Below are 15,477 nucleotides of genomic sequence, written 5' to 3' on the forward strand. Positions count from 1 at the left end.
CTTTAGCAGCAGAGACAGAAGAGGAAAATGTAGAGAGGAGGGAGTGAAAGGATGCCAGGTCCGCAGGGAGGCGAGTTTTCCTCCATTTCCGCTCGGCTGCCCGGAGCCCTGTTCTGTGAGCTCGCAATGAGTCGTCGAGCCACGGAGCAGGAGGGGAGGACCGAGCCGGCCTGGAGGATAGGGGACATAGAGAGTCAAAGGATGCAGAAAGGGAGGAGAGGAGGGTTGAGGAGGCAGAATCAGGAGATAGGTTGGAGAAGGTTTGAGCAGAGGGAAGAGATGATAGGATGGAAGAGGAGAGAGTAGCGGGGGAGAGAGCGAAGGTTGGGACGGCGCGATACCATCCGAGTAGGGGCAGAGGGGGAAGTGTTGGATGAGAGCGAGAGGGAAAAGGATACAAGGTAGTGGTCGGAGACTTGGAGGGGAGTTGCAATGAGATTAGTGGAAGACCAGCATCTAGTAAAGATGAGGTCAAGCGTATTGCCTGCCTTGTGAGTAGGGGGGGAAGGTGAGAGGGTGAGGTCAAAAGAGGAGAGGAGTGGAAAGAAGGAGGCAGAGAGGAATGAGTCAAAGGTAGACGTGGGGAGGTTAAAGTCACCCAGAACTGTGAGAGGTGAGCCATCCTCAGGAAAGGAACTTATCAAGGCGTCAAGCTCATTGATGAACTCTCCAAGGGAACCTGGAGGGCGATAAATGATAAGGATGTTAAGCTTGAAAGGGCTGGTAACTGTGACAGCATGGAATTCAAAGGAGGCGATAGACAGATGGGTCAGGGGAGAAAGAGAGAATGTCCAGTTGGGAGAGATGAGGATCCCAGTGCCACCACCCCGCTGACCAGAAGCTCTCGGGGTGTGCGAGAACACGTGGGCCGACGAGGAGAGAGCAGTAGGAGTAGCAGTGTTATCTGTGGTAATCCATGTTTCCGTCAGTGCCAAGAAGTCGAGGGACTGGAGGGAAGCATAGGCTGAGATGAACTCTGCCTTGTTGGCCGCAGATCGGCAGTTCCAGAGGCTGCCGGAGACCTGGAACTCCACGTGGGTCGTGCGCGCTGGGACCACCAGGTTAGAGTGGCAGCGGCCACGCGGTGTGAAGCGTTTGTATGGTCTGTGCAGAGAGGAGAGAACAGGGATAGACAGACACATAGTTGACAGGCTACAGAAGAGGCTACGCTAATGCAAAGGAGATTGGAATGACAAGTGGACTACACGTCTCGAATGTTCAGAAAGTTAAGCTTACGTTGCAAAAATCTTATTGACTAAAATGATTAAAATGATACAGTACTGCTGGCTGGTGAAGTAGGCTAGCTAGCAGTGGCTGCGTTGTTGACTTTGTTTGAAAGTGTAGCTGGCTAGGTAACCTCGATAACCTCGATAATTACTCTAAACTACACAATTATCTTAGATACAAAGACAGCAAAGACAACTATGTATCTAGCTAACACTACACTAATCAAATCGTTCCGTTGTAATGTATTATTAGTTTCTACAGTGCTGCTAGTCGGTAGAAGTTGACTAGCTAGCTAGCAGTTGTTGACTAGGTAGTAGAACGGTGGCGCGGCGACGAAAATAGCTGGCTAGCTAACCTCGATAATTACTCTAAACTACACAATTATCTTAGATACAAAGACAGCAAAGACAACTATGTAGCTAGCTAACACTACACTAATCAAATCGTTCCGTTGTAATGTATTAGTTTCTACAGTGCTGCTAGTCGGTAGAAGTTGACTAGCTAGCTAGCAGTTGTTGACTTAGTAGGAGAACGGTGGCGCGGCGGACGAAAATAGCTGGCTAGCTAACCTCGATAATTACTCTAAACTACACAATTATCTTAGATACAAAGACAGCAAAGACAACTATGTAGCTAGCTAACACTACACTAATCAAGTCGTTCCGTTGTAATGTAATAGTTTCTACAGTGCTGCTATTCGGTAGAAGTTGGCTAGCTGGCTAGCTAGCAGTGTTGACTACGTTAGAAGGACGAAAATAGCTGGCTAGCTAACCTCGATAATTACTCTAAACTACACAATTATCTTTGATACAAAGACGGCTATGTAGCTAGCTAAGAAAAATTGCTCAGATCAAACAAATCAAACCGTTGTACTGTAATGAAATGTAATATTACCTGTGGAGCGAAGCGAAGTGCGACTACTCGCTCCATCCGGAAGTTTTCCTAGCCCCTTTTCTGTTGTCTCATGTTGTTGATTTAAATGTTTACAGTGGATAGGAATGGATTCAGGTGAGAGCAGCCTGGAGTAGGGTAAGGGTTTGTTCAACTTGTAGTGTGGTTGCATCCCAAGTGGCACCCTATTCCCTATGGGCCCTTAGCAAAAGTAGAGCACTATATAGGGTGCCATTTGAGTGGTAACCTGTGTGTGACTATGAGAGGTGCTGTTTATGTAAAGCTCAGAGCGGTCTGATAATTACAAGGTACAGAGGATGGGGCTTAGCATGACAGCATTCAGGCAGAAAGAGGCAGAGGTAGCAGACCTGCCCAGCCCGTTCGGTAAAAAAAGACAAAAGCGTCCACATTCAGCTCCCAGTTCTCAGCACCAGGGGCAAGGCTTTTAATGGCCGCCTGGCCCGCATTGTCATCATAGTCACCGCACTGCTGCCGCCATGATAACGCTGGCTGGCGGCCATGTTAGGCTACGTTGGCTAAAAGTGCCAACGTCATAACCCTTTCTAAGAACTGCTGCACTTTGCACATACCTGTATGTCGGTGCAGTATGTACTGTAGTGTAGCGGGCTATTTGAGGCTAGGGCTCACATTCATGTAGTGAGTCATTTCATGTAGTGGATTAAGTTATCCAGCGAGGTGTATCAGTGTAGTATCTTCGTCTGGGAGTATTTAGTCAGCTGGCAACAGAAGCATAACACTCCTATCTCCATGGGGGCACAGAATGCATTCTATGACTAATAGCGATGGTATTGGCATCGCTATCCTCTTTTCCCTAATGAGAGAGCGAGCATGTGTGTGAGTGTGTGTGTGAGCGTGTGTGTGCTTGTGTTCCACTTAGACCTATATCACTTTATGCCAACACCAGAAACCAGATTTGACTGGTACTGATCCCCTATCCCTACAGCGTAGTGATTGGTCCAGCGGAGCCAGAGTGATAGGTGTTGCTCTTCTTGTCACACCTTGGAATCCAGACCAGGGGCCTAGCATAGTGTGCCATTCACTTATCTCCTGTATGAAACCAATTATGTAACACACTTATAAAGAGTGTTGTTGAGGTGTGGAAGAGCAGCTCCTCTTCCCAGAGATGGACTGGGACTGCATGGTGTGGTAGGGCAGTGAGCTCAAAAGTCACCTGCTGCCTCAATCAAAAGAGCAACCAGAGTAGGATCCCAGCCAGCCCAGCACGTTGCAAAGTGGGAAGTGGCCCTTTCTGGCCTATAGGAGACAGTCAAACCCACATCCAGCAAAGCGTTTCAGTGTTGCGTCACAGAAGCACAAGAGGTAGGCCTACATTAGACCCACACTGTCACTCTGAGAACTTACACTATTCATGTCTAAAGTCAACACTGACATGGAGGGGGAATTCAACTCGTTTCCAAAGTAAACACTACACTCATTATCACCGGTCCGCAAGACACGCATGCAACAGAAAACATCCTGAGGGTAGAACTTGTTGTGTCGGTCATCAATTCTATTAATTTTAGAGGGACAAAAAATATATATTTTTCATGGTAAATCCCGATTCTTTGGTTGAATGGGTCACCAATCTACAGTCGTTTTCCCATCTCTGAGCTACACGAAAAACATTCTAGTATCTGTATGGACAGAGAAGACTAGCTCTTTAGGTGTGGGTGTGTGCACGGTGGGTGTGTGTGCACGGTGGGTGTGTCACTCCTTAGGGAGAAGCCAGCAGTGATTACTGAGAGGGAGAGGCTCAACCTCTTCACCGCACGCTGCACATGGGCTGGGCTGTGACCGGAACCAATATCTCTCCCCCATCACATCTCCAGCCCGATGGTCTTCACTGAGAATACCGACACTGTTGTAATTCCTCACGGTTGCGTCCAATTACTGGGGCAATTTTCTTCTTGCCTGTTAGTTTAAGGCCTATTTTAGACCTGTACACAATGTCCTGTCTCTCCACTAGTCTGGCTCGCTTAGCCAAACCCATGGGTCTACTGTAGCCTCAATAGATCCAGTGGCTGGGGTGAGAGACACTCAGGGCCTAAGGGCACTGGCAGACAGGCCTCTGGAAGTGAATGTGTGATGACAGATGTGAATGGAGAGTGCTCTATCAGTCTAACCCTCAGGGCAGCAGGTCTCTAGATGTGGATGTGTGATATATGTGAATGGAGGAGGGTGCTCGCTCTCTCTCCCATGGTGAATGTGAATGGAGCCAATGGAGGGTGTTGTGTTGTCTCTCTCTCTTACCAGTGCAGTACTCCTTGCCCCCGTGTTGTGGGACCGTGATCTGCCGGTAGACGACTGGTTTGACCTCCAGGATGTTCTCGTCGTGACGGTAACGTGTGGGTGTACCGCGTTCGCCACCGGGCGTACCACGGGAACGTGCCCCATTGCAATCTGTGCCGTCAATCTGCGAGAACACGGCTGCCTTGTCGAACAGTGCCAGGTTCGCCTCAAAGTCAAAGTCTGTGTCCAGACCCTCGTCCATGTCAGCACCAAAACACTCGTCGTCCCTGAGCCTCATCTGCCCTCCACCTCCTCCTACTCCGTTCTTCATTCCGTTCTTCTTCGGCGTGGCCTGGTTTGGCCCTCGGTTACTAGATGATGCTGGAGGACCTGAAGAATATGAATCAAGACATTAGGAGGATGATTAACTCCAAATTATTTTTACAATACATATGCCTATAGCCTGACTAGCAATTATGGTGCATATTAATCCCAGTTAAGAGGGTAATATTTCAGACTGGAGTCCATAAATCTCTGTCAGGACTCCAGTCTGCTCTCTAATGTGTCGCCAATACTGATCTTATCCTATGGCTGTATCAGGAGCTACAGTTACATAACAAGCAACATCAATAGCACATTAATAATACAGGCTAGTAGTTTTCTATCAACACACAATCCTCAACACACAACGTTTAGATACATGCATGGCGCACTAACAAATCAAAAAGAACCAACTGGAGAAAAAAAATAACTGGAAAAACCGGGTGTTCAACCCTAACCGTGATGAGGTCTCACGCTAACCTAGAGAGAGAGAGAGGCACAGCCGCACGCAAGTGTCACTCTGACAGCTAGGTACTTTAGGCTCTCACGCAAGATACACACCAAGACTCTCAGTCAAGTCACGTACACACTACTGTTGTCACAATGGTGTTGTCACCCGATCACACCGACTGATCTGAGACCTGCTACTATATCAATGTATTTTCGACAATGGAGGGGAGTGAGGGACTGCATAAAAAAAATCTGTTCATATGTGTGCATTGGCTTTTCAACATAGGTAAACATTTTACAATGAGACCACACAGAGTATAATTACCTACAGGTCTATTGTAAATCTCAGTGAATCAGATGCCTGAATGCACTGGGCAACGCTCCAAGTCAAGCAGAGAATAATGAACACCAAGCTAGTACTAGTGTCTGATAGAAGCAATGTGAAAATGTGAGCTGTAAGAATCTTAGGTTCAATGACAGCTGAGATATTTGAACAAAACATGAACTTGAGCCATGTGAAAAATAATTGACTGAAACTACACGGTGAACTACATTTCAAAGAATGACTAAACATGACCCATATTACACATGTTACAAGCAAATGTTGGCCAATACTCTAACAGAAAAATGAATCACACGCAGGCGCAAAACTGCAGTGAGTGACAGCGTGCTGTGACAGCGTGTGAGGCTTGTCAACATGTTGCTGTGTTATCTGGAGAGAAATGTCTTCACATGCAAGGTAAGACTGACAGAAGGAAAACAATGTCAGTCAGCCGCAACAACTCCCTCTGTGTGTGTGTGTGTGTGTGTGTGTGTGTGTGTGTGTGTGTGTGTGTGTGTGTGTGTGTGTGTGTGTGTGTGTGTGTGTGTGTGTGTGTGTGTGTGTGTGTGTGTGTGTGTGTATGTGTGAGACAGTCCAATCAAGAACAGGAAGGAAGAGCTTTACTGGACACTTAATGGTATGTACCAGGGGCACAGGAAAAACAAAGGACTGATAGCATGTATAGGAACATGTTTATATGGATTTATTTTTTAATCTATTTTCCCCCCCAATTACCCTCTTAATTTATCACGGTCTGTTTGGATCCAAGATAATCCACTTGATTTGCAGAGGACTATGCATAATTCATTTCATTACTACATTCCCATCCTAAATCTCCCAGAATATTGTCAGATAATTACAAATCATTTGTATAGCCCATGTTCTTGCATAAGTAGTCTGTAACCCCACCTCCCTTTCTTTCTATGGCCCCCTGCTAAGGGGCTGGTTAGGGGCATGGCATTGATGTGAAAGGGTCAGCCCAACCCCGGCCACTCAGCACTTCAGGCTCCTGCAATTTGTGCATTAGCTCCCTTGGCTGTTGGCCCAAGAATCTTGAGATTAAAATAAAAAATCCAAAAGTAAACAGTGCTTCCACAATTGATATGGCCTGGCCCCTACCAAGCGCACTGCCACAACATGGCTTCCTGTGGGGGGGTCCTGTTCTGAGCAGGAGAGAGGGAGGGTGAGGAGACTGAGAACAGAAGGGCACGTAAGCCAGGCCTTGCATAACCTCCTCTTTAGGATCAGGCAAAGCGAGGGGGGAATGTTTATTGATCTTAGTCACACACGTATTGTAAAGAGGAACTTTGGTACAAGCCTTTTGCACGCTATGGGAATCTGGGGAAGTCACAGCATTGCAAACAGTGCCTGGCTGCTTCCACGCACAGGCTTGTTAACAGTAACCTAGTGAAACCATAGACTAGAGGAAAGGACACCGGTTCACCAGACAGACAGAAATAAACTAGACTGATTAAGCAGATAACTATTAAGTAGCTATTTTAAAAGGGTCGCTGCTTTATGTAACAATGGAGCCGGAGAAGAAGGCAAACATTTTACATGTCCCCAACCGATGACTGAAAATAACTTCCGGACATCAGGACTGCGATTACTCACCAGAATCCTTTTTTTCCTTTAACGAGTCTGAGGAGCCCGACGTGAATGATTTTCTGCTTTCTCGGGAACAAGCCCAGATACCCGTGATTTGTGTGAAGAAGTGGCTGAGACATAGTGGCCAGAGGGCGGGCTGCCTCCTGAGAATTCGTAGGCGATCGAATAAACCCCCACTTCCTTCCATTCTGCTAGCAAACGTGCAATCTTTGTAGAATAAAATCGATGACCAACGCGGAAGATTAAACTACCAACGGGACATTTAAAACTGTAATATCTTATGCTCAACGGAGTCGTGGCTGAACGACGACAATCAACATACAGCTGGCTGGTTATAAACTGTACCGGCAGGACAGGCCTGCGGCATCTGGTAAGACAAGGGGCGGCGGACTATGTATTTTTGTAAATAACAGCTGGTGCACGATATCTAAGGAAGTCTCGAGCTATTGCTCACTTGAGATAGTGTAGTCTACAGCTTGTCGTGAGATACTCTATCTACCTAGAGAGTTTATCTGTATTTTTCGTAGCTCTTTACATACCACCACAGACTGAGGCTGGCACTAAGACAGCATTGAAGGAGCTGTATTCCGCCATACGCAAACAAGAAAACGCTCACCCAGAGGCAGCACTCCTAGTGTCTGGGGACTTTAATGCAGGGAAACTTAAATCCGTTTTACCAAATTTCTATCAGCATGTTAAATGTGCAACCAGAGGGAAAAAAACTCTGGACCACCTTTACTCCACACACAGAGACGCATAACAAAGCTCTCCCTCGCCCTCCATTTGGCAAATCTGACCATAATTCTATCCTCCTGATTCCTGCTTACAAGCAAAAATGAAAGCAGGAAGCACCTGTGACTAGATCAATAAAAAAAGTGGTCAGATGAAGCAGATGCTAAGCTACAGGACTGTTTTGCTAGCACAGACTGGAATATGTTCCGGGATTCCTCCAATGGCATTGAGGAGTACACCACATCAGTCATTGGCTTCATCAATAAGTGCATCAATGACATCGTCCCCACAGTGACCGTAGTACATACCCCAACCAGAAGCCATGGATTACAGGCAACATTCCCACTGAGCTAAAGGCTATAACTGCCGCTTTCAAGGAGCAGACTCCAACCCGGAAGCTTATAAGAAATCCCGCTATGCCCTCCGACGAACCATCAAACAGGAAAAGCGTCAATACAGTACTAAGACTGAATCGTACTACACCGGCTCTGACGCTCGCCGGATGTGGCAGGGCTTGTAAACCATTACAGACTACAAAGGGAAGCACAGCCGAGAGCTGCCCAGTGACACAAGCCTACCAGACGAGCTAAACCACTTCTATGCTCGCTTCGAAGCGAATAACACTGAAACATGCATGCGAGCACCAGCTGTTCCGAAAGACTGTGCGATCATGCTTTCCGCAGCCGATGTGAGTAAGACCTTTAAACAGGTCAACATTCACAAGGCCGCAGGGCCAGACGGATTACCAGGACGTGTACTGTGAGCATGTGCTGACCAACTGACTTCAATGACATTTTCAACCTCTCCCTGTCCAAGTCTGTAAAACCAACATGTTTTAAGCAGACCACCATAGTGCCTGTGCCCAAGAACACTAAGGTAACCTGCCTAAATGACTACCGACCCGTAGCACTCACGTCTGTAGCCATGAAGTGCTTTGAAAAGCTGGTCATGGCTCACATCAACACCATTATCCCAGAAACCCTAGATCCACTCCAATTTCCATAGTGCCCCAACATATCCACAGATGATGGAATCTCAATTGCACTTCACACTGCCCTTTCCCACCTGGACAAAATGAACATCTATGTGAGAATGCTATTCATTGACTACAGCTCAGCGTTCAACACCATAGTGCCCTAAAGCTCATCAATAAGCTAAGGACCCTGGGACTAAACACCTCCCTCCGCAATTGGATCCTAGACTTCCTGATGGGCCGCCCCCAGGTAGTAAGGGTAGGTAACAATACATCCGCCATGCTGATCCTCAACACAGGGGCCCCTCAGGGGTGCGTGCTCAGTCAACTCCTGCACTCCCTGTTCACTCATGACTGCACGGCCAAGCACGACTCCAACACCATCATTAAGTTTTCCGATGACACAACACCGACGAGACAGCCTATGGGGAGGAGGTCAGAGACCTGGCCGTGTGGTGCCAGGACAACACCCTCTCCCTCAACGTGATCAAGACAAAGGAGATGATTGCGGACTAAAGGAAAAACAGGACCGAGCATGCCCCCATTCTCATCGACGGGGCTGCAGTGGAGCAGGTTGAGAGCTTCAAGTTCCTTGGCGTCCACATCACCAACAAACTTACATGCTCCAAGCACACCAAGACAGTCGTGAAGAGGGCACGACAAAACCTATTCCCCCTCAGGAGACTGAAAAGATTTGGCATGGGTCCTCAGATCCTCAAAAGATTCTACAGCTGCACCATCGAGAGCATCCTGACTGGTCGCATCACTGCCTGGTATGGCAACTGCTTGGCATCCGACCGCAAGGCACTACAGAGGGTAGTGTGAACGGCCCAGTACATCACTGGGGCCAAGCTTCCTGCCACCCAGGACCGCTATACAAGGCGGTGTCAAAGGAAGGCACTAAAAATTGTCCAAGACTCCAGCCACCCTAGTCATAAACTGTTCTCTCTGCTACCGCACGGCAAGCGGTACCGGAGCGCCAAGTCTAGGTCTAAGAGGCTTCTCAACGGCTTCTCAACAGCTTCTACCCCCAAGCCATAAGACTCCTGAACATCTAACCAAATGGCACCCAGACTATTTGCATTGCCCCCCCTTTTACACCGCTGCTACTCTCTGTTGTTATCATGTATGCATAGTCACTTTAATAACTCTACCTACATGTACATATTACCTCAACTAACCGGTGCCCCCGCGCATTGACTCTGTACCGGTACCCCCCTATATATGGACTCGCTATTGTTATTTTACTGCTGATCTTTAATTACTTGTTACTTTATTTCTTATCCATATTTTTTTAAACTGCATTGTTGGTTAAGGGCTCGTAAGTAAGCATTTCACTGTAAGGTTGTATTCGGCGCATGTGACAAATAAAATTTGATTTGATTATGGGTTGTGGTTATTTTACCAGGCAGAAATTACAGAAAAGTATTCTCATAGTACATCTGAGGTTAATAATTTACTAAAACATTTGTGCCAAAACAGAGATTTCTGTGTCTGATGAACAGAAATAACAGAGCAGGGACCAAACAAAAGAAACAGAAGCCCTTAATGTATGAATGTGCCGGTCAGGAAAACAGTGTAACCTTTCCCTTCCTACCCACAGAGCCTAGGTGTCTCTCAGAAAAGACAAGTGCATAAATGTTACTATGATCAAAAACAGAAAAAAATGCCAGGTGAAGCAATGTGTTGGCTTGGCTTCAATGACTGCTGACAAACTGTGCAGAGCCTAGAGATTAGGGAGTGGATTTACATGTGACACTGATTCTTGTAGTTTCACATTTCCTCCTGTCACTGAATAAGGAAAAAGATCAACAATGAGAACTTTCTGCTCTATAATCACAGTCAGATTGTGAGAAATATGTTCATGACTGTGCTTAAACTATCTTATGTAAACATGTCATAATTGAGAAATAGCCTCGTTCCCAATGTGATAATGTGTTGAGTGTACTTTCTAAATGAGATTAACTGTTACAGTGGCACCAAATTCAATGAGTAAACACATGAAGTGGCTAAATATAGTGCAGGTCAAATGTATTAGCCTACATCTAGCACACATAAGCAACAGAGGCAGAGATAAAAAGTTATGTAGTCATTGAGTGTGATGGTTAAATAAAAAGGTTAAATAAATGGTGTAAGAGTCTGGTGCAATATATAGTGCATTCAGAAAGTATTCAGACCCCTTGACTTTTTCCACATTTTGTTACATTACTAGGACTGTGGCGGTCATGAAATTTAATCAGCCGGTGATTGTCAAGCAAATAACTGGTCGGTCTCACGGTAATTGTCCGTTAACTAACGAACACATTTAGCATCTCCTGGCTTCCACACATAGCCTACAAGCCACCGATGCAGACCTTTGGAATATCTATATTAGAAAAAGTCTAATAAATCCATGTAATATAGCCTACACCTTCACAATAAATATATTATTTATTTTAGACAAGTCTAAAGAAGCATGATATGAATAAAAAACGTCGTTTATTTCAGAAGAACAGAATAGCATACTCTGAGTTGTCCTTATGTTAGGCCCTGATCTGGCTATGCCAAATAGCTGTAGTCTACACTAGTTCATTTAGCAACAAGATTTGCTTAGAATTCTGTGCCATTATTTTATAGTATGAAGAATACAATTGAACATAGCTGAATAAAATATAAATATTTTCTCCAAATGATTTGAGGATAGTGCGCAAGTGCAGCTATTCTGTGTTGAGCGGTTAACATAGCTACTCCTATATGCTTAATTTAGAGTTATTAACTTCTTATGGCTGCAGGGGCAGTATTGAGTAGCTTGGATGAAAGGTGCACAGAGGTTCCCAGAGTAAACGGCCTGCACCTCAGTCATAGTTGCTAATATATGCATATTATTAGTAGTATTGGATAGAAAACACTCTGAAGTTTCTAAAACTGTTTGAATTATGTCTGGGAGTATAACAGAACTCATATGGCAGGCAAAAACCTGAGAAAAAATCCAAACAGGAAGTGGAAATTCTGAGGCTGGTCGATTTTCAACCAAGAGCCCATTGAAATCACAGCGAGATATGGATGGGTTTGCACTTCCTACGGCTTCCACTAGATGTCAACAGTCTGTAGAACCTTGTCTGATGCCTCTACTGTGAAGAGGGGCCGAATGAGAGGGGAATAAGTCAGGTCTGCCATGACCTGACCATTCTTTGACCATGCGCGTTCACATGAGAGGGAGCTCTGTTCCATCGCTCATCTGAAGTCAATGTAATTCTCCGGTTGGAACATTATTCAAGATTTATGTTAAAAACATTATAAAGATTGATTCAATACATCGTTTGACATGTTTCTACGGACTGTTACGGGACTTTTGGACATTTCGTCAGGTTTTAGTGAACGCGTTTCCCTGACGTTGGATTTGTTTACCAAACACGGTTCAAAAATAGCTATTTGAACATAAATGATGGACATTACCGAAAAAAACGAACATTTCTTGTGGAAGTGGGAGTCCTGGGAGTGCATTCCGACGAAGATCAGCAAAGGTAAGTGAAGATTTATAATGCTTTTTATGAGTTTTGTTGACTGCACAATTTGGCGGGTAACTGTATGGCTTGCCTTTGTGGCTGAACGCTGTTTTCAGATTATTGAATATTGTGTTTTGCCGTAAAGCTCTTTGAAATCTGACACAGCGGTTGCATTAAGAACAAGTGTATCTTTAATTCTATGTAAAACATGTATCTTTCATCAAAGTATATGATGAGTATTTCTGTTATTTGACGTGGTTCTCTGCAATTTCTCCGGATATTTTGGAGGCATTTCTGAACATGGCGCCAATGTAAACAGAGGTTTTTGGATATAAATATGAACTTAATCGAACAAGACATATGTATTGTGTAACATGAAGTCCTATGAGTGTCATCTGATGAAGATCATCAAAGGTTAGTGATTAATTTTATCTCTATTTGTGCTTTTTGTAACTCCTTTTTCTGTGAGTTGGTGGTGACCTAACATAATCGTTTGTGGTGCTTTCGCTGAAAAGCCTATTTGAAATCGGACACTTTGGTGGGATTAACAACAAGATTACCTTTAAAATGGTATGAGATACATGTATGTTTGAGGAATTTTAATTATGAGATTTCTGTTGTTTGAATTTGGCGCCCTGCACTTTCACTGGCTGTTGTCATATCGATCACGTTAACGGGACTGCAGCCATAAGAATGTTCTACAAACGTTGGGCTATATGTTTTGATTTTTAATACATTGCACGATGCGACTCTAATGATGATTTGAAAAAAAGTTGCTTGAAAGGCATGAGCTCTCCTTTGTTTTTTCGCAATCCATGCCTTTTGCGGCCAGTGGCCGTTGTGCCCTTCTCCCATCACCTGAACGTTTATTTCATACAGAAATATACCATTTACAGAAGTATTCAGACCCTTTACTCAGTACTTTTTTGAAGCACCTTTGGCAGCGATTACAGCCTCAAGTCTTCTTAGGTGTGATGCTACAAGCTTGGCACACCTGTAAAGGCCTGATTGGTGGAGTGTCCTTCTCCACAGAAGAACTCTGGAGCTCTATCAGAGTGACCATTGGGTTCTTGGTCACCTCCCTGACCAAGGCCCTTCTCCCCCGAAAGCTCAGTTTAGACTGGGGGGGGGGGGGTCTATGGAAACAGGATGCACCGAATCTCAATTTTGAGTCATAGCAAAGGGTCTGAATACTTAAATAAGTTATTTCTGATATTTAATACATTTGCAAAAATGTCTAAAAACCTGTTTTTGCTTTGACATTGTGTGTAGATTTTTTTTAATATCCATTTTATAATGCTGTAACGTAACAAAATGTGGAAAAAGTCAAGGGGTCTGAATACTTTCCGATTGCACTGTACATAAGAAGAAAGGCTGTGGCCATTGTAGAATACACTGAAGAAGCCCGTGGCCTATTCAAATGCACTCAGTCAGACAGCACTTTTTGTGGCTTCTGGAGAACTGCTGATAGAAGGTGGTGTTCCACTATCAGTGTATAAAAAGTCCCCCAGCCCAATTGTTGTTACCTGAGGGGATGTTGCGTCAGGGCCTTGCAACCAGTTTGAAAAATAAAACTCCCAAACTAGTCCTCTCATCTCACCTTTGCGTAAAATGGTAATAGGAGCGGTGGTGGAATGGGTGTTGTTGGCAGGGTAACCACCTCTGCTATTCTGACCACTCTGCCCTGAAGAAATGACGCCTGGATCAGACAAGATCCCCTGTCCAGCACTGGCTCTGCTGACACCACTTTGTGTTTGGATATCCAGGAACTTGAGCTCTCTGATGTCCATAGCACTGCACAGAATGTAAACATTGACATGTTAACAGCAGATTGCTTAAAACAAATAAGTACGCCCCTATGTCTTTGTGAAATAACTAGATCAATGCACAGAATGTAACTAGTATGTCTGTAGCCCGAGTCTCAGATCTGTTTGTGCCATCTTGCCAAATGCCAACTCCTCTCCTATGTCATTGTCACTGCAAATTATTTCCTGAAATCTGTGATGCAGGCTAATCTTTCTGTACTTCACCATGTGAAAGCCTTACCTGAAGGTGACCTCAGGGACAGGGCACCTGACCCCATTGTGGAAAGGTTGTCTGAGAGAGATGGTCTGACTAGTCTGGTCCACAGATGACACTTCTCCCTGGTACATGCCCAGGGTTGGTCCACAGTTTATTGACACCAGACTGCCCAGCCAGTCTGCAGCCATTCTCTCTGGATCTAGGCATATATGGAAGACAGTCAACTTCACAAATACATTATAACTTTCTGACCAATGGGACATTAATGGTGGAACACAGTCTAAGGACTTAGTTACAGGTCTAAAATATGAGTTCCATCACAGTTACATTGGCTATACAATGGGCTAACAGCAGGGGGTAACCACCGCACTTTGTAGATTACTACTAATGTTAGCTATCTAACGTAAACTGGCTACTCACTCATCACTTACCTACTCTGGCAATTACGTCGTTAGCTAGCTAGCTAGGAAACAAACTGGCAATGTAGCTGTCAAATACCCTAGTTCGTTATCACTGTGTTAAATCGGTATCTAGCTAACTAACCAAATAACGTAATTGGCTAGCTGTTCCATTCGAAAAGATGGCTAGCTAACGCTACCTAGCTAACTAAATAGCTAGCTACTGCCAAATTGCTGTGAACGCTAACGTTAACTAAATAACGTTAGCGTAGCTAAATCAGAGATCACGGCTAACGTCTGTTATTAATATAGCCATCCTCTCCACCATTTTGTTATTCATTAAACGCTGTCTGGTAAAATTGAAAAGAATATACCTTGTTTTTGTGTATGATAGAGTTTTTTGTGATGAATTTTCTAGTTTGCTAACAACACTTTCTGAACTCGAAGATTCCGTGTTGTTTCCTGTTCACAGCGTCACTTCCTTAGCTTTCCCAACCAGCGTTCATTGACTGTTTATGCGGGGGGCACCAATGAGGGCACATGTTGCTGCAAAAGTGTATTAAGGTAAATGCACTTATTATAAACAATTAAGGCATTATTTATAATGCCAACAAATGTTGTTTTAAATCATTGCACCAATGGCAAGTTTATAGCTTATTTACTCATAAAACGTGCTCAGTTTGTGTGCTGATTGTTTTTATAGTAGAAGTCCAAGTCTTGTACACAGGTCAGTGACGATATCCAACCCTATCTTATCTAGCTAGTAGTGTCACAGATTTACTCTTTGGTCAGCCAAAT

General features: G+C 44.7%; 1 protein-coding gene across 1 annotated transcript in view; it reads right to left on the reverse strand.

Moving 5' to 3' along the window:
• The window catches only part of LOC120024848 (enhancer of mRNA-decapping protein 3-like), a 36,459-nt gene extending 21,307 nt beyond the window's left edge, over positions 1-15,152 (reverse strand). Inside the window, exons 1-4 of the mRNA XM_038969169.1 lie at positions 15,054-15,152; positions 14,306-14,480; positions 13,860-14,053; positions 4,390-4,758 (exon numbers count right to left, since the gene is read on the reverse strand). Coding sequence (XP_038825097.1) covers positions 4,390-4,758; positions 13,860-14,053; positions 14,306-14,469 — 727 coding nt within the window. The 5' untranslated portion in view covers positions 14,470-14,480; positions 15,054-15,152. The remainder of the gene's footprint in view (positions 1-4,389; positions 4,759-13,859; positions 14,054-14,305; positions 14,481-15,053) is intronic.
• Between the last annotated feature and the right edge of the window lie 325 nt (positions 15,153-15,477).

Source organism: Salvelinus namaycush, chromosome 30 (assembly GCF_016432855.1).
Source record: "Salvelinus namaycush isolate Seneca chromosome 30, SaNama_1.0, whole genome shotgun sequence".
In the NCBI taxonomy this organism is placed as follows: Eukaryota; Metazoa; Chordata; class Actinopteri; order Salmoniformes; family Salmonidae; genus Salvelinus; species Salvelinus namaycush.